General features: G+C 38.7%; 1 protein-coding gene across 1 annotated transcript in view; it reads left to right on the plus strand.

Annotated features, from left to right (window-relative positions):
- The window catches only part of VEPH1 (ventricular zone expressed PH domain containing 1), a 222,112-nt gene that overhangs the window by 91,676 nt on the left and 111,172 nt on the right, over window positions 1-19,264 (plus strand). Inside the window, exon 7 of the mRNA XM_032408363.1 lies at window positions 13,972-14,192. Coding sequence (XP_032264254.1) covers window positions 13,972-14,192 — 221 coding nt within the window. The remainder of the gene's footprint in view (window positions 1-13,971; window positions 14,193-19,264) is intronic.

Raw genomic sequence — 19,264 nt, forward strand, 5'->3', positions numbered from 1 at the left:
GACTTAGTATCAGTATCTTTTACTAGTAAATGGCAGCTGATGACATGGCAGGTTGTGTTTAAGGGGGGCCAGGAGATCTATAGGCATTGAGTTCCAGTCATGGCTGGTGACTACTGGTTTTCAGAATCTGTCAGTCTGCTTCCTATGTGGTGGCCAAAGCATGGTCCCCAGACTAGGAGCATTGGCCATCACCTAGAAATCAGAATTCACAGTTTAGATCCCCAGGGAATGTGTACACACGTGAAAGTGTAAGACGCACTGGTCTCAAGGAGCCAGGTCCTGCAGGATTTATCTGCTGTAAAATCCCTCAGAGATTTATTTATCAAAAAATTTAAGCCTGGGTTTATTTTGTAGCGAGTAGGAGTTGGGACCTTGATATTGGTTCATATGGACTGAGCTAAAGCCCCTGAGAAAAGATACATCTGACAGCTGACTGATCAATGGACTATCACACTGAAATGTTCATGTTAGAGTTCTTAGCATTAACCAGAATGATACTTGTTATCTACATGAATACATAAGTACGTGAAGAGAACACATAAGAAATGACACTGAGAAGGGTGTCTTGACATTGTTTTATTTCTTGTTAAGTAATAAATCTAAAGTAAAGACATAGTTGTTGCAATTTAAGACTAGTTCATTTGAGATGACTGGAAAATAAATGTTCCCAGAACATGAGTAAATGGAAATGATCAACCATCAAGGCTATGTAGATCCCATAGAGGTTCAAATATCTGGCAGTTCACCCAGAAAAGTGGAAGACAAATTTTCCTAACTATCTCACCATTGAAATCTTTATTTACTAAGTATGGTTGATTTTATAAATCCCAGAATTATGCTAAACCCCTACTGCACTCTCCATTCTCGTGGACTATTTCTTGTACTGACTTCTGCTTTGGAGGGCAAACTTCCTTCAGCTGCAGGTAGAATTCTTTGTGATGAGGGTCCCTATCTCATTCAAAAGTCCCTTTCTTCCTTCAAAACCTTCCCAGAGCCCACCTTCTCTATGACAGTTCTACATTCCTGAAGCACTATTTGGTTACAAACCTTCTTTCCTTCGTGTCTCGTAGATACAAATTCAATTGGCAGGGAAGGAGGGTGATGAAAGGAAACAGTAGAAGTTACAAAGATTTTCTGTAGGAAATATTCTACCTTCCTTCACCTTGGAGAGTGAGAATGACCTTGAAAGCAAGATGCATGGATTTTAGTATCCCATTTAGTAGATAAAATGGACACAGTAGATACCATGAGGTGACTCTTCTGTTCTGCTGTTGAGAAATGGCAAGATTAAACCATGCTATGATCTGAATGTGCAGCCCCCACCCCACCCAATTCACATGTTGAAACCTAACCCCCAAAGTGATGGTATTAGGAGGTGGAGCCTTGGGGAGGTGATTAGATCATGAGGATGGAGACCTCATGAATGGGATTAGTTCCCCTATAAAAGAGGTCCAAGAGAGCTCTCTTGCCCCCATCCTCCATGGAACCAAGTACCACATCTACCAGCACCATGATCATGGACTTTCTAGCCTGCAGAACTGTGAAAAATAAGTGTTTGTGGCTTCTAAGCCACCTGGTATGTGATGTTTTGTTATAGCAACCTGAACGGATTAAGACAAAAGATGAGTCCATCAAGATCTCAACACAACCCCATCTAAAAATCCTAAAAGGCTGTTGTACTCTTTTGCCACTGTTGCTAGAAGTCAGCTCACAAATAAGTGGAAAACAATTTGGAAAGTAATCCTTTTCTTCAGTCCAGTGATTTTCAAAACTTTTGGGCACACCATGGTCTGACATACCTTCAAAACCCCATCCTATTTGCTGCAATTTGTTTGCATATTTTTATTTACTTGTTTATTTATGCCAGTTAAGTTTAAATAAATTAAGTTAAATAAATTTATTTATGTCAGCAAGAAGTTAAGGCAGTTCACAATGAAAACTATGAAAACATAGTTGCTATGAGACCAAAAATACTTAACCCAAGGCATAATCCAATAACTGAGAGGTAAGCATTGGGAGGATGGGGAGCAGGGTACCAGAAAAATGATATCAAACTCTCCTAGCCAATCTCAGGCAAGATTCACACTTTTGCAAACTGCATTTTTCCATTTATTCTCTGCCATAAGTAATGAAATAATACCCATATATTTCTGTCTAACCTGTATTTTAGGAGTTAAATCTCAGCTACCATGAATAAAACATCTTGGCTATTTCTTATGAAAATAAGTAGGTGCAAAGAAAGATAGGCATCTAGTGTTTAATTATATAATGAATAAATTATGTAATGTAATGAGTAAATTATGGAAAGTTCAATTGTAGCTGATGTGTAGTTCAACTGAGTTAAATCTTACCATATTGTTCCTTTTCTAATGAACAAAAGCATTTTTTTTTTTTCCTGGCAAAGGCTCAAACACAATTTCTCTTTTTTTCTTTTCCTTTCCTTTCCTTTTCTCCCTTCCTTCTCCTCTTCTCTTCTCTCCTCTTCTCTTCTCTTCTCTTCTTTTCTCTTCTCTTTTTCTTTTCTTTTCAGGCCCATAATATGCATCTTTCTTCAAAATGGTTTCCATGATTGGGCCAGAAGGTCTGTGGTTACTTTTTCTATCATTTTGTGATTACACTACATTTGCTAAACAGATATTGTGTAATTAAAGATGGTCTGCTTCTTGAGTTCTCTAGAAATGTTTCAATGTTAAAGGCCCAAGTGGTCTTTCAAAATGTTTGCTTAATTGAAGTGAAAGAAATAGTGGAAGCATTGTTCAGGGTAATCAGTGAAAGGTCATTTACATGAAGGGACCATGGTGTAGTGAGAAAAGAAATCCTGGCTCAGTATAATTCATTCTGGGTCCCTTGAGTCCACACAAAAGATTTACCTTTAAGAGGCTAAGTTCCCAAGCCCCCAGTTTTTAGAGTAAATCCAAACTATAGAACCTCTAAATCTTTTATCAAGCCACAAAATAACACTATGTTAGAAGCTCAAATTAGAAGGACTTCTGCAAGCTTTAACATCTGTATTTGGGGGTCAGTGCAAAGAAAAAATGTTGGAAAATAAACCCTCAGGACAAATGGAGACCGATTTGGGTGTTCAAATATAACTGTGGCCACACTGAATGCTATTTTGGGAAAAACAAATTTATTTTTAAATTGGACAACTTTATCTGACAGCAGATCATGTCCAGTGTTTTGCCCTTTAAAAAAATCAATCATACTAAAAACATAATTTATTTGGCTACATTATTGTCTCAAAAAGCAAGACATAAAGATAAGCTACCTTTCACATTCTCTGATTTGTATTTTAAATCCTAAGTCTTTCTAAGGAAGACATAGTAAGTTTCGCATTTAAATAAAAGCCATAATTGGTTTATAAATACAAAAATTATACTTTTTTTAAATAAGGGTGGAGTTTACATTCTGTGCCAAATGTATGCAGTTGAACTGAGTCCAATTGGTCCTTAATTTTTGCCATGTTACAAACTTCCAGGTTCATTCAAAACAAAGGATACATCTGTTTTCATCAGCTGTTTCTTGACTTCTATTACGGGGGTTCATTTTTTAAAATTGTTTTGCCTAGATGGCATTGTTTTTTACTAGGCATGATTTATTACTCTCCCATGTGCCCACAGAAACTATGTGTTCCTGAAATAATGCAAACTGAATCAAAAATGAGAAGAAAAAGAGGGGAACTTATTTCATTTACATTGGATTAAATAATCATTTAGAATATGTGAATACATTTACATTGTAATTGAGTTTTTATTTATCAATGGGAACAAAAATATGTTCAGTTACTCCAAGCTGATATACAGAAAAATTGAGGCATGATCAGAGGACAAAAGGAAGAATTGAAGAATGTGACTTTTTGGAATGCTATTTAAAAAATCAGCTCAAAATTGAGGATTATCTGCCTAACAGAACATTAACAATGTTTTTATTTATTTATTCTCTACTTTGTTCCACAAAAGAAGATTTCAGGCAGCTTGCCCTCTCAATGTTCTGCTAAAAAATGTATTGAATTTTAGCTTTTGATATTTATGAACTAACGACATTTGATGCCTACTTACTGTGCAAGCATTATGCTAATTTTTAAGGCTAGAAGGGCATATCTCTGGGTAACATAACATTTAAAGAGTAAAATTTATTAGTTGTACTGTTATCTTGGCATTTATAGATTACTGGATAGCTTGACCATTACTGCCTTGCCTACTTCAATAATAGTAACTTTTTGCAGGTTTGGAAACGTTTAAATAGTAGAATATTTTTACGTTAGACACAGGAAAATACTGGGGAATAGTTGCAGGAAAAGACTGGGGAATAGTTGCAAAGAGAAAAAGCTCTAGATAACTATAGATAATGAGCTAAAACTTGGCTCAAATCACTAAGAAAATCTTTAATTGTGCAGTGTTTTTATTTAATCATGTAACATCTTAAAAAAGGGAAACAGACTTTTTCAGTAAAATGTAGAGCATATTTCACTTCTAGGTAAACTTTTTTTATAGGTTACTGGTACACTGGCTCATATTTGCTGATACTGAGCTGATATTGGGGTTTTGGACGTTTCTAGAACTTCCAAACCTTTGTCAATTCACAAAATAAGTTAACCAGGAAAATTTGAGGAGATCTATTGCTTCTGAGACAGCTTGTTTTAGTTTTTGTGATAATTAAAATATGCCTGCATTTGCATTTACAATTCTTGTCACTCAAGCAATAATAGCTAACATTTATTTAGCATTCCACCTGCCAAGCATTGTTCTGAATGCTTTGTTTTTAACTGATTGAATCCTCATAGCTGCTGGATGAGGCAGGCAGTGCTTATTAATGTTTTATAAACCAAGCCATTGAGAGTTAAGTAACTTGCCCGAGGTCCATGACTGGCCATCACAGTGCCAAAATTCAAACTCAGGAAGGAGCCTCTGAGCCCACTTTGTGACCACCAGGCTACCACCCATGCCTGCTCAGACAAATGAGGTATCGCTGTGCAGGCTTTACGTGGTACTGCCACCAATCTGTTCTGTGAGGGTGGGGTTTTCTCTGTGAATATTTATCCAAAGAAAATCTTTCACATTTATTGACAATTTACACAGTCAATACTCTTCTTGTTTGCCTTGCTAGTCTCTTACATTTCTATTTTACATGAAGGAAAGAAAGCTTCTGGAAAGCCAAATACTTAACGAGTCCTTTTTTCAAGAGATTTTATGCAGTGAAACAATTTAGGTCATTGCTCGAAGATATCTCAGAAAGAGCTATGAATCTCCAGCTGTGCTGGGAATGGAGAAATTTAACACATTGCTCAGGCAGACCAGCTGAACCCAACAGAAAAGCTATGCAAACAGGTCTCTTATGACTTGGACTCAGTCACCATTTTGGATTTTCTAAAATGGGTGATTATAAACTCATCAGTGAATAGAATATTTGGAATTTTATCTTAAAGGTTAATACCTCAAATTCCAAATAGAAAACAGAATAAAAGATACCAAAAATCTTCTAGTATAATAGGACAAAGAACCATACACCGTCTTCCTGCTCCAACGTGATTCCCACTGATTAAATTTTTTTCTCATAAATGAGTTATAATTCTCATTCAGGGAGGGCTCCATAGTGTAGTATCCCAAACCAAATGGATCCCCTTTTTTTTAATGGCATTTTTCTAACATCTTTTTTTTTCCTTTTTATATGGAGAACCAAGAAAGATAGAAAAAAGGATTTCGGAATTTCAATGTTACCCATATTTTCATCTTCTTTTATAAATAACTGAGTTGTAAGCAAAAAGCAAATGGCTATCCCCAGTCTTCAATCTGCATGCCCGAGTTGGGTCACATATACAAAACAACTTATAATGGGGAGAAGAATTAATATGTGGTGAAAAACACATTTCAAATGGATTTGGATGTGTAGTAACTTGCTACTTAAAGAAAATTTCAATTAGTTTAAAGGCAATAAGAGAATCTGCTGATGATGGAAGTACAAGAAAAGACAAACTGGGAGATGTGCTAGAGACTAAACTCCATCTGACCTTAGTAAAGGTGAACTAGCATTTCTCTGGGCATGATTGCAATGGCTTACGGAAAGTCTTGTGTTAACCCAATTTAGAATGTCTTTCAACTCTGACCAACCAAGGTAAAAGCAGATATTTCCTTTTATAGGAGATCCACAAAGATCTGAGATAAATTGATAGATCATCCTACTAACCTCCTGACCTATTTCCCTTCTTCCCTCCCTTCCATCCATCCATCCTTCTATCTTCCTCATTGGTTTCATATTTCTGAATTCACCCACCTGTAAAATGTGTTTGTAACACCAGATCAATACTTGAGGTGCTTCTGAGGTCATCCACAGACATGCACAGAACAGCAAAAAATTTGAGTCACCCGACACACAGGTTCCCAGTTGAGGTGGAACAAGGTGCTGTTTTGCCTTCTTGTTTCAGCTCTCATACTGTAAACAAGTGTCCGTTCTTTTCATGGTCTATTTAGTGCCACATTTTTCTCATCTTTTTGTTTTTTGCTGGTGATTTTGCTGTTTAAAATGTCCCACAAGTGTAGTGCTAAAGTGCTGTCTAGTGTTCCCATGTATAAGGAGGCTGTGATGTGCCTTATGGGGAAAATGCATGTGTTACAATAAGCTTCATCCAGGCATGAGTTACAGTGCCGTTGGCTGTGAGTTCAATTTAAATGAATTAACAATATATATTAAGATGTCTTTAACACACGTAAAACAAGGCTATGTACTCATCAGTTGATGAAGATGTATGACCAGAGGCTTGTGAGAACCTAACTCTAGAAACAATGCTTCTGTATTTGCTAATTCAGTGTTCACACTGACTTTATAGAATATAACCACCATGAAAAATGATAATTGATTGTGTGTATACACACAGACACACACAGATACACACCCAGAGAGAGCTATATACAGTGATATATCATCATATCACCAACAATGTGAGTCTATGGAGCAGAATCCTCTGAGCTGAAATAATTTCCCACCTTCTCTCAGACTGCAGAATAAGGTGACAAACTGTCTCAATTTGCCCATTTGCCCTTAATTGAGGGGCTTCCCAGGATGAGGGACTTTCAAGTGCTACGCCTGGGAAAATCCCAGGGCAAACTGGAAAGAGTTAGCCCCCTACTCTAGAATTTCTCTAAGCCAAAGAATTAGGGTGGGGGTGGGGCCCATACAAACCCTTCAAATCTTGCTCTGGAACTACTAGTAACCCCACCATCGTTAGGAAAGAGACTCATGAAATAAATATACCCCAAGACATTAAGCACCCCTGGCCCCACTCATGCTTCTAAGGGTTCATGAGCAAAACCTGAGGCCTCTCTGGCAAAACTTTATTGAGAAAGCATTAACAATAAGTTCATTTGATTTGCATTTCTAATGGCCCCTGTGTCTCTTTGGTGTGTAGAGACTTCAGAGTTGAGCTGTGAAGAAATATAATGCCTTGACCCAATAAAAAAGCAAAAATAGCAGATGCCCAAGAAATTAAATATTTTATTTTTTTATTTAAAAAAAATAAAAATAAAAATAAAAAAAATATGTTATATTAATCACCATACATTACATCATTAGTTTTTGATGTAGTGTTCCATGATTCATTGTTTGCGTATAACACCCAGTGCTCCATGCAGAACGTGCCCTCTTTAATACCCATCACCAGGCTAACCCATCCCCCCACCCCCCTCCCCTCTAGAACCCTCAGTTTGTTTCTCAGAGTCCATAGTTTCTCATGGTTCATCTCCCCCTCTGATTTCCCCCCCTTCATTCTTCCCTTCCTGCTATCTTCTTCTTCTTTTTTTTTTTTTTTTTAGCATATAATGTATTATTTGTTTCAGAGGTACAGGTCTGTGATTCAACAGTCTTACACAATTCACAGCGCTCACCATAGCACATTCAGGCAGCTAACTATACCATTTTCCATTACTTTCTGTACATTGATAAATGATAGAGGAGAGAAAGTGTGGATTTTAGGATTTAATCCACATTTCCTAAACAAAAAATCCTCAGCTTTTCAGAAATTTGTGGCTCTATACAGAATAGTGATTCTCAACCCTGAGTACACCTGAGAATTATCTGGGAGGATTAAAAAATCCTATGCCTGGACTCCACCCACTACAATGAAATTAAATAAGAATGGGGGTGAGGTGGGGGTGTTACTGGGCATTGGAATTGTTCTAAAAGCTTCTCAGGTACTCTAATGTGCACTCTGAGCTAAGAAGCACTCACAGGGAAGACGGTGTTGAGAAAAGGTCTTGGGAAGGTTCTAGGTTCAGCAGGGAAGAGCACTATAATCAACCGCTAGTGCCTGCCATGGGTGGAAGACAGGGAAGGTTACAGCACACAGGGCTGCACTACACACCATCTTTTTCAGTCCAAGCGAAGTGGAAACATTCAAACTCTGGAATCAGGCAGTTCTTGATTCTCTCTTGGCTCTGCTATTATGACTTACCTGTGTAATGTCAGTCAAGTGATTAGCCCCCTTGTCATCGGTATCCGTCTCCTGATAGCCATTTTGCAAGATTTGTTGTGAGGACCGAGGAAGCACATGCCAAGTACCTGGCACACGGCGGATGCTTAATAAAGAGAAACTATCGTCATCACTACAGGCAGCCACACTCTCATTTTTGGCCACATTCTGAGCTGCATTCTGTGATTCTGACAAAGAATACCAGAGGAGCTTTATGAGGTGGGAGTAGAGTTATTTTAAAAACAAAATGAATAACACTGATAAAAATGAATGGTATGGCCAAGGCAATTTTGTAAGCACATAATCTAGTTCATGGGTCAGCAAATGACTGCCTGTGGGCCAGATCCAACCATACCCATTCATTTACTTATTGTCTGTAGCTCTTTTCCCATGACAGAGATCATATGGCCCCTAAAGCCAAAAATATTTACTATCACGTCCTTTACAGAAAATGTTTGCTGACCCTTGATTCTAGTTCATCAATTCTCAGTGTGGTTCCTGGACCCCTGAGACCCCTTCAGGGGATCCGTGAGGTCAAAGTTATTTTCACAATAACACTCATACATCATTGACCATTTGCACTGTGTTGACATTTGTGCTGGAAGGACAAGAGCAATGGCGGATAAAATGCTAAGGCCTTAGCACCCATCCGGACAAGGGCACCAGAATGCGCTTTATGTTTTTTACCAGCACACACTCATAGGAAAAAGCAAACAAAAAGCCAGTTTCACTTAACTCAGGGTTTCTTAGCAATGTTCTATTGACATTTTGAGCCAGATAATTCTTGGTGGTGGGGGGCTGTCCTGTGCGATGTAGGATGTTTATCAGCATCTCTCACCTCCACCCACTACGGACTACCAGTCTTTCCTCCCATTCCTCAGCTGTGACAACCCAAAGTGCCACCAGATGTGTTTGTTTTTTTTTTTTAATTTCTCAGTTTTAACTTAATATATGTGACAATAGAGGGCACATAGGAATGGATAAAACTCAGATAAACAAAAATTCGTTGGGTTCTCCTATAATTTTTAACAGAGTAGGAGGTTCAGAGACCAAAAACTTTGAGATCTGCTGCTCTATTTTGTGTTCACAGTGCATTTTTGATGTCTATATCACTAAATCAAAAATAACGAAAGGAAAAGGACCCCATAACTGATGATGAAAAGGATGTAGAAACAAAAAGTAGAAAAATAAGTGTGTGGGTGGGTTGGTGTTTTTTGACGGGAGGGGCTGCGTGTATCACCAGTGAGTACACAGCTTTTAGAGACAGAGAAGGCATATGTGACCTTGAGCAAGTTAGTCTTCTGTTTGTGCCTCAGTTTCCTCCTTATAAAATGGCAGTGATCACAGTACTCACCTCAGAGTATTATTGGGAGGATTCCATGAATAAACACATAAAATGTGTGCCAAATAGGCTTGGCACTTAGATTAAGTATCCCCTGTGGGTCAGCTATTATTATTTTTATAATAAATAGTTTGTCAGAAGGGATGAGGTCAGGCGTGCAATTAAGGCATACAGGTGCTGCTGACCTTACCCCCAGCGGAATGACTGAAAGCAGAAAAAATGAAGTCACTGGCTCCCCAGAGATAAAATATCATGGAGCTGAGAAAGAAATCAGACTCTCTTAACCCCCTTCCTACCCTAACACCACACTTTCTGATCCCAAATCACATCTGTTACCCCTGTGAGGTACATGGACTTTCTCCAAGGTTTCAAAACAAACGATGTGAGGTTGGCTTGGTTTCATATGTTAGTTCCAGAGCAGTTATAATTTTTCTTGTTCCCACACTGTGATTAATTTTCCCTTCAGCTCACTTTGGCTGCCAGAAGATCATCCAGAATTATGTTGGTTTCAGCAAATACCCACACAGTCCCTTTCACCTTTAGGAAGACACATGCTTTAAAGAAAGGGCTTGCTAGGGACACCTGGGTGGCTCAGCCGGTTAAGCATCTGCCTTTGGCTCTGGTCATGATCCCAGTGTCCTGGGATTGAGCCTGTGTTAGACTCCTTTCTCAGTGGGGAGTCTGCTTCTCCCCCTGCCTGCCACTCCCCGCCCCCCCCCCCCCCCCCGCTTGTGCTCTTTCTCTCTCTCTGACAAATAAATAAATAAAATATTAAAAAAAAATAAAGAAAGGGCTTGCTAATTTTTATACTGAGAGGAATCCTTAATAACCATAGGGACACTTCTTGGATAAGCAAATGAAATGTTTGTGGCATAGCTTTAAAAAATGCTGAGGAAGAATCTGATTCTGAAGGTGAGGAAGGAAGTTGCTTGAAATTTGAAATTACGTTCTCAGTAGTAAAGTGCCCCATCTCCCAAGTTCTCATATCTTCCTAGCCTCCCTGTATCAAACAGGACAAGTTTTACTGTAGTTGTTTTCTGTGGCTACTGAGAATGTTGGGTTTAGATTCTAAAACCCAGTTAAATCCAAATGTCACCTTCTCTGTGAGATCTGACCGCCCTACACTATTTAACCTTGACTCCCCTCCCTGCGACTCCCAATCCTGTTTCATTTTTCTTTGAGGCATATTTCTTCGTCTAACACATGATATATTTTACATAAGTATTTTGTTGATTGTCTGTTTGCCTTATTATGATGGCAGGGGTTTTTATCCTTTTCCTTCAGTAATGTGCTCCTAGCTCCTGAAACCGAGCCTGGAACATGGTAGGGACCCCCACATTCAGCTTTTGCCTTTAAACGGGAGATGGAAAATGTCCCTGTGATACATTGCATACTGTGAATTCACATATGGAGACCTTGCATGAATGAAAATATCTATGTTTTGCAAAATAACCTATTAGACTCAAGAGCATTTAACTGTCATTCTGCAACCTGGCAATTATATGAGCCAAAGTATAAAATGGGCTGTCAGGAAATTGTTCCAATGGTCTCTACTTTTTAGTCATCTAATATTCTTATCCTTTAATGAATAAATGTCTCTTCATTAGATGTCCTGCTCATGAAGTGTGAGCCTCTTCCCATATACCCAGATGGAGCACTGTGACTTAGTGGTTCTTAAGAAATAATTATTAAGGGATTGATTGGCAGCTGTACTCCACATCCCCAAGAGATATGTTCCAGTGCAATGGTACATGAAATCTTCGAAAACCTAATTAAGTATTAAAGACTAGGGAACTTCACTACTTAAATCTGTTCTGTAATAAGTATTTCTTGTAAAGCACAAAATTCCTTTGCAAATACATATTTTATTTGTAAAGTCATATTTTGGCATATAAGTTTTGCTTAAATGAGCAAATCAAGACTTATACACTGTGTGTAGACGCTACAGGCTCAATTCTGTGCCAGGCTGATGATTGATGTTGAGAAATAGCCCCTTTAGGAGACCTGACTGGTATATATAGCCATTAGTGAATTATAAATGGAAGAGGGAATTGCAAGTCCCTCCAAGGCAGAGTCTACCTCTTATTCACCTTTGTCATCTAGAATCTAGCACAAGCATATTTTAGGCATGCAATACCTACCTGGTGATTAAATTAAAGCATGAATATACAAATAATCAAATGCAAAGTACTAATGAGATTTTTTAAAAGTCTATAACACAGTGAAAATTCAGACAGAAAAGGTCACTAAGAATGGCTTCATGGAGGAGATAGGGTAGGAGTTACGTCTAGAAAGAAATTAAGGCTTCAAGTGCTAGAATAAAATGTAGAAGGGAATATCTAGATAGAAAAGTAATTTAGACCTATATACCTATCAGTCGAAAGGATTTTGAACATCAACTTCCAGCATATATTTATTTAAAATTATATGTATATTCTACTACATTAACGTAATGACAGTTTTTTAATACATTTAAAAAATAGGATTTTAAAGGGGGAATTAAAGATGAAATAAACCATATTTAAAATTATCTTTATAAATTGTATATCATCATTTATATTGGGTACAAATCTACGGTTCATCTGTGCTTTGATAATTTTGAATTTTTTGGCTAACTTCCAGTCACATTGGATTAATCATGGTGCCTTATGGTTCATGAAGAGATAGATAGACCTATCGGCTAAGACGTTTGCTTGTTACTCACTCATGCCTGCATTAATCATATTGTCTTTCATCTTCCGTTTCTCTGAAGGAACCAATTTAACTCATTTGTGAACATTAACTTGATTAAAGGTAGATAATATGATCTGCTCACTTGACCAGGCACATAGAATCCATAATATGTTGAAAGATGTTTAAAATGAACAAATGAGTGAGAATACCCTGTGGAGAGGAGGTAAACCTTGCACACCATGGCACCGTCTGACAGAAGGATGGATTAAGGGTGCCACTGACCAACCTCCCCCTTGCCGGCAGAGTTATTGAGTCACAGACATGGAGACTGGCCTGAAGACGCAAAGCTGGGAAGAGTAGATGCATGGGGTGAGATCTTCAATGGTATTCAAGAGGTTTTGATCTGACAAGATAGGCAAATGAAGACTACTGATGTATTTTTAAGAAAGGAATAATGAGGGGAAAGTTTTAATTTTAAAGAAGTTTGTCCTGAAAATCAGGAAAAAAGTTAAAATCTCAAAGAAGCCAATTCAGAGGCACTGTGAATGAGACATTATTTAGCTTTAGCTAGCTCTCTCAGCTCCCCATAGAAATGTCATCTGCTGATCAGGGGACTTTGTTTTTCTTTTAAAATACAGACTTTTGTTTTTCATTGTTCTTTTGTTCCCCTCCAGCCTTAATTGATGTATAATTGACTGGTACAATTGTAAGATATTTAAAAAGTGCAATGTGATGATTTGATGTACATATTCATTATGAGATGATTCCCCCACATTGAGTTAATTGATTCATCTATCACCATACATACTTACCTTTTGGGGTGGAGGGGGTGGTAAATGAGGACATTTAAGTTCTACTCTCTTAGCAAATTTCAATTATACAATACAGTGTTATCAGCTATAGTCACCATGTTATACATGACCTTATTCAACTTACAGCTAAAAGTAAGCTTGCACCCTTTGAACAACTTCTCCCTATTTCTCCCACCCACCTTAGTCCCTTCAGTCCCTGTTTCTATGAGTTCAACTTTAACTTTTTGTTTGTTTGTTTGTTTGTTTCCACATATAGATGATACCACACGGTATTTGTCTTTTTCTGTGTGGCTTATTTTACTTAGCATAATGCCCTCCAGCTTCATCCAAGTTGTTGCAAATGGCAAGATTTCCTTCTTTTTTAATGACATGATTATGGATGAATAGTATTCCATTGTGTATATATACCACATTTTCTTTGTCCATTGATCCTTTTATGGACACATTGGTGGTTTCCATGTCCTGGCTATTATGAATAATTCTACTATGAACATGGGAGTACAGAAATCTCTTTGGGATAATGATTTTGTTTCCTTTGGATAAATACCTAGAAGTGGGATTGCTGGCCATATGGTAGTTATATTTTTTCATTTCTTGAGGAACCTCCATACTGTTTTCCATTATGGCTACACCAGTTTATGTTCCCACCAACAGTGCACACTGTCCTTCATTGTTCTTGGCAGGAGAGAGCCAGGAGCTGCCTGCCATTCCTGGTGAGTCAGTTGGCCAACATGGAACATTCATTTCATCATATTCTCCTGCTGGAGATTAAGAGCATCACTGACGCTTTCTCCTCCATCCTGGGCCCTCAGAGCAGAGATATATTCCGCATGAGCAACAGCTTCACCACCATTGCCAAGCTCCTTACCCAACAACTGGAAACTGCCAAGGCCAGAAGCAGCAGGTGAGCAGGAGTTCCTGTGTACCTCAGGAATATGTCATAAACCCATGGAGGTGTAGCACAGACAGTAGGCACTCAACTTCCCAAAGAAAACCAAACCTACTATCTCAATGCAGAGCAACTTTTGAACAAATAATGGCATTTGCCAGAATTTTTTCTAAATCTGTGAAAACCAGAATGTAACAAAAAAATTTCTAAAAAGTGCACAAAATGTAGCAAAGGAATAAGAATGAGTACAAATAATGCTTATATCACTCAGTCAAGAAGCATTTAGCAATTGCTTACTCTTCTCAGGAATTCTTCTAGAAGCTAGACATATAGAGAGAGATAAAACATATTCCTGTACCCAAAGAGCTCATTGTCTAGTAGAGGAAATAAATATTTAAGTGGGTAACTAGAGAATAATGGGAAGGTCGTGCTTAATCAAGATGTGGCCAAGGAGTCTGGGGACACACAGATAGGTATATCTACTTCTGCAAGGAATGAAGAGAAATAGGAAGCTTAGATCAGGGAAGGCTTCCCAGAAGAGATGATATTTTGAACCAAGTCCTAAAAGGTGACCAGATTGCACCAGGCTGTCTTTTGGGGAGCATGTGAAAGAGCACAACACTTTCTAGAAACAGAAGTCATTTTGTATGGGTAGGGTGTGTGTTAGAAGGAGAGCAACATTAGGTAATGCCAATGAAGGGGTCGGCAGGGACAGCATGATGGTGGGCTTGACACCTTCCTAAGGAGTTTGAATTTTACTCTGTAGGCTATGAAGAATCATTGTGGGGTTTTATACATGGCAGGATATTATCAGAATCCATGTTTCAGGAAACTCACTCTGATTCCAATGAAGAGAATGTCTCAGGGAGAGGCAGACTGAAGTCAAGTCCAGTGAGAAAAGGACAGAAGAGTGTCCATGGGTATTAGCCATAAGTATTGAAAATTGTGGTGAATGAACCACCAGTGGTATGGGTGGAAAGAAAACAGAATGCTTGGGTTTGAAGGGAGAGAGTGGATACAATGCATCAAACTGGCCAAAGTTTGTGAAAAAATTTGTGGAAAAAAATAAAGATCATGTAAGATTAAGGGAAGGGTTGTATTTTATTTTGCTATATTTTGAATAGGGAAGGACTTGGAAAGTTTTATAACCCTTAGAAGTTAAAAAACAGTTTCCAATATGTAGTCTCATTTGATCCTCATGATCACCCACAAGGTAAGAAAAGCAGGTATCTTTAGTCCTATTTTACAAAAGAAAAAATACTTCTATTTTTGAGGTGAGAGGTGAGTTAAATGTCTTCCCAAGGTTAAATAGTGACTAGGTGATAGAGGATGGACTCAAACCTTATCTTCACACTATGCACTGGAGGGTATTCAGTTCTAGAGAAGGGTCAGGGCCCATTTGAGACCACTGTCAAATTTTGTGAGTTTTTGGGATATCAAATGATGCCTACCATTTCCAGTGTGAATCAAGGATTCCAAAAACATAAGAAGCCACCTTGACAAAATAGTGAGCATTGAATCATCAGGGTCCACTTTATGCCCAGTTTGGCACAGAGTCTGGAGGTTCCAAGAGACATAAGACACCATCCCTGCCCTCAAGGGATTCACAGGTATGTGAAGGGATTTGGGTAGAAGTGCATACAATGGGCTGTGGAGCATGAGAGATGTATTAACTAACAGCCAGGAAATTATAGAATGTTTTACAGAGAAATTGAAATTTAAGTTCACCCCCTATTTATTGAGTAGCTTCATGGCCGGGCATTTCTCTAGGTACTAGATTAAGTTGCACAGAATGAATGAGAGTTCTTCAGATAAGGGTAGAAAGGAGACTTCAAATACAGAGAATAGCATGTGCAAAGTTATAGGGGCTTAAGAGTGTGTGACCCAAACCAAGGAAAAGGGATTGGTTCATTGTGGTTGGAGCAAGTACATCAGGGCAGGGTGGGAGAGTAAGCTGAAATGTTAGGTCAGAGGCAGATTATCAGAGGCTTTTACGTGCTGTGTCAGGAAGTGAGGGGTTCATCCCTTAAGCAATATGGAGGCTTAGAAATGTTTTAAACCAGGGAATGATCACAGCTCCTAACAGAGTAATTAGCAGATAGGCACTTGATAAATGTTTCTTCACTGAAGGACCAGGTAAATGAGGAAGCGGCTAAAGATGTGGAACACTGAATGGATTTGGCTGGAGCAGCAGGATGGCAAGAGAGTGACCAGGATAGTATTATTGGAAACTTAATAAACAGGCTCTTTCAACTGTGAGGGAGGCCTGAACTAAACCAGTAGTATTTAGACTAAGAAGTCAGGGAATATCATTATAATTAGGAGAGCACAGAATTATGAGGAACTGATTACCAACGGGAGTCAGGGTGAGGAAAAGGGGAGGATTGTGGATAAAACCCAAAGATACATAGTTGGAATGACTGCATACTCATGGAAGATGATGCTAATAACCATGAAAAGAGGAGCAGGAAGGCCAAATGGCAGGATCTCTCAGTCCACTATACAGAGAATATTATCTGGCTAATAGGGTCATCAAAGTCAACAAAAGCTATTCATCCAAAGAAGACTGCTTGCAAGTGCGCTTTTGCTCTCAACACCATAGTTTTGATCTGTTGTTGGCTGGCTCAATATATAAATGCCTACAAACCAGGGTTTCTAATTTTGGTACTATTGAAAATTAGGCCTGTTAATCCTTGGTTATGGGGCTGTCCTGTGCCTTATAGAATATTTGCCAGCATCTGGACTCTACCCAGTAGATGCTGGTAGCAGTCCTCCCCCTCAGTTATGGCTACCAAAAATGTATCCAGACATTGCTAAATGTCTCCTGAGAGATAAATCTCTTACAGTGAGAACTACCCCTACATACATATTCTATTCAAAAATAGTATTTTTACAGACCCATGACCTGCCTAGCAACAGCCTAAACACAGCAGTATCCAAGAAATCCAAGGCCAGCACCATGAAGGGGTGATTTGTCATTTGTATGCAAGCACAAAGTCACTTTTGGCCAATTTTCATGATGATGTGGTTTTAGAAATTTGATTTCGAGCCTCTACAGCAGGTGTTTGGGGGAGCCATTTTGTATTCTGTGCAGAGCCAGCCTGCTTAGTTCTTCTTCCAGTGATGAGCGACATGTGCATCAGATGTGAAAGCTTAGGCACATGTTCTGGCCAGTGTTCTACGCACTCTCTATTGCCTGTACAAATGCAAAGTTGCAAGACGCCAGTTGGCATCTGCAAGAGTATATATGTGAAAAATATTTACATAAAGGAAAAACATGTTACACAAGGGTGTTACCTTGGGCATTCTAACAAGAAAATTGATCCTTAATAAGTAGGCCCAACCCAGTTAGCAATAAACAATTTCCCCATGAAAAGAAGAATTTAGGAGATATATACATAGGAGGAAAAAAGATTTTACTATTAAAGTATGAATCTGTAGGTATGAGAATGCATTTAAGTTTTCCTCCTTCAATTTTTCTGGGGGAAAAAGACACACAGAGAGAAATTAAATGTAAAGAAATAAAAATGTCACCACTCACCCCACGTACCACCACCACCACCACCACCATCTCCACTACCTCAACCTTTCTCAATTCAAAATCCTCACTTTACCAGTGTTCATCATTCACTGTCAATCTCCTTCTAGTCGATTGTAATTATTCAGTGGGAACCTCAAAACACTGGTGTGGACAGCCAGCCTTTTGTATTAGCTGCTCATCCTCTCTGGGATGGTTGCTAAGGCTTCTCTCCCAACATCTTTTTCCTAAATAGCCTTCATTGTGACCACTTAGCTTCAGTAATTTTAATCTGTGTCCCCCAAAGAAGAAAGGTCTACACTTTTGTCTAAATCACCCAGCAAAGTGTGATCCTTATAATTAAAGGGGAAATGAATAAGTGAAGAGAGTTGGAAAGAAAATTAAAGATGATAAAATTCAAAACAGATGTCATCTAATTTACAAATCTGACACATAGCCCAGCAGGCCAGATTTTAGACTTCACGCCAAAAATACAAGATTATCAGAAGAAAAACAATTAGCATCCTAGAGAAAATGAAAACTGAAGCAGACAGGAGCCTTCTTTGTGCCAAGCCATTCTGAATTAATTGGGTGAGTTTTATTAGATGCACCAGGTACACACTTGCACTTTTCTTGTTCCTGTGTTTTAGAAAGAACGTTTATATCTAAACAATAAACCAACAGGAGCTAAACAACAGGACAGTCAAGAAAGCATTAACACAAAGCATGTGGTTAAAGCTTTCCCAGACCTCTGGCTTGGTTAAGTGGGTGGTATGTTCTTTTGTTGTTTTGGTGGTAATGGTGGCAGTAGTGGTGAGATTTTGTGTTTATTCTTTGTTTTTAAGAATCAAGTCTGGGGGTGGGGGGAGGGGGAATGAAAGGTAAATTACGGTCAAAACAAAATGGGTAGGTATAAATCTGATTTTGGTATAAATGGAAAGAGATGACACCATGGAGGGAAGGCAATAAAACAACATTGTGTCAGGGAGAATTAAAGGAAAACAGAATAAGGAGATGATGTTCATAAGAAATGACTCCAGGAAATCTATCCTCCTTGGAGTGGCCCCAGAGTTTTGGTTTATCCTAAATTTCATGCAATAAACATCAAAGAAATGGATTACAGAGGAAAACCAGGGATTTGAGTGGGCGCGTAGCCCTAATGTGTAGCCAAGCAACATGGCCTGCAAAGACTCTTTTCAAACTGTGAGACCTTTTGCCACCTGTGTTCCTGAGTTCCCATCTTGATATCCTGGGGATCACATCAGAACCTACCCCTGATGTACTACACAATCCCTGAAGGCATTGCCCAAGAGGCTGAGAGTGATGGCTTTTTACTGGGTCCACAACAGAAATTACAGAGAGCAGGGGGCCAAGTTCTTTACAACTTTGCAAAACAGGCTGTTATCTGTAGGTCTGACCATGCCTTTAACTAGCTCCTACCACCTGATAGATTTTGTGCTAAGGGCTTTTGACTATGTTATACTGTTTAATCCTCACAACAAAGTCTTTCAGTATGTATTAGGGCTACAGAGGCTTCACGTTAAAGTGTAATGGGGTAAACCTTGTGGGC

The sequence above is a fragment of the Phoca vitulina genome, unplaced genomic scaffold (genome assembly GCF_004348235.1).
Source record: "Phoca vitulina isolate PV1807 unplaced genomic scaffold, GSC_HSeal_1.0 scaffold10, whole genome shotgun sequence".
Taxonomy (NCBI): Eukaryota; Metazoa; Chordata; class Mammalia; order Carnivora; family Phocidae; genus Phoca; species Phoca vitulina.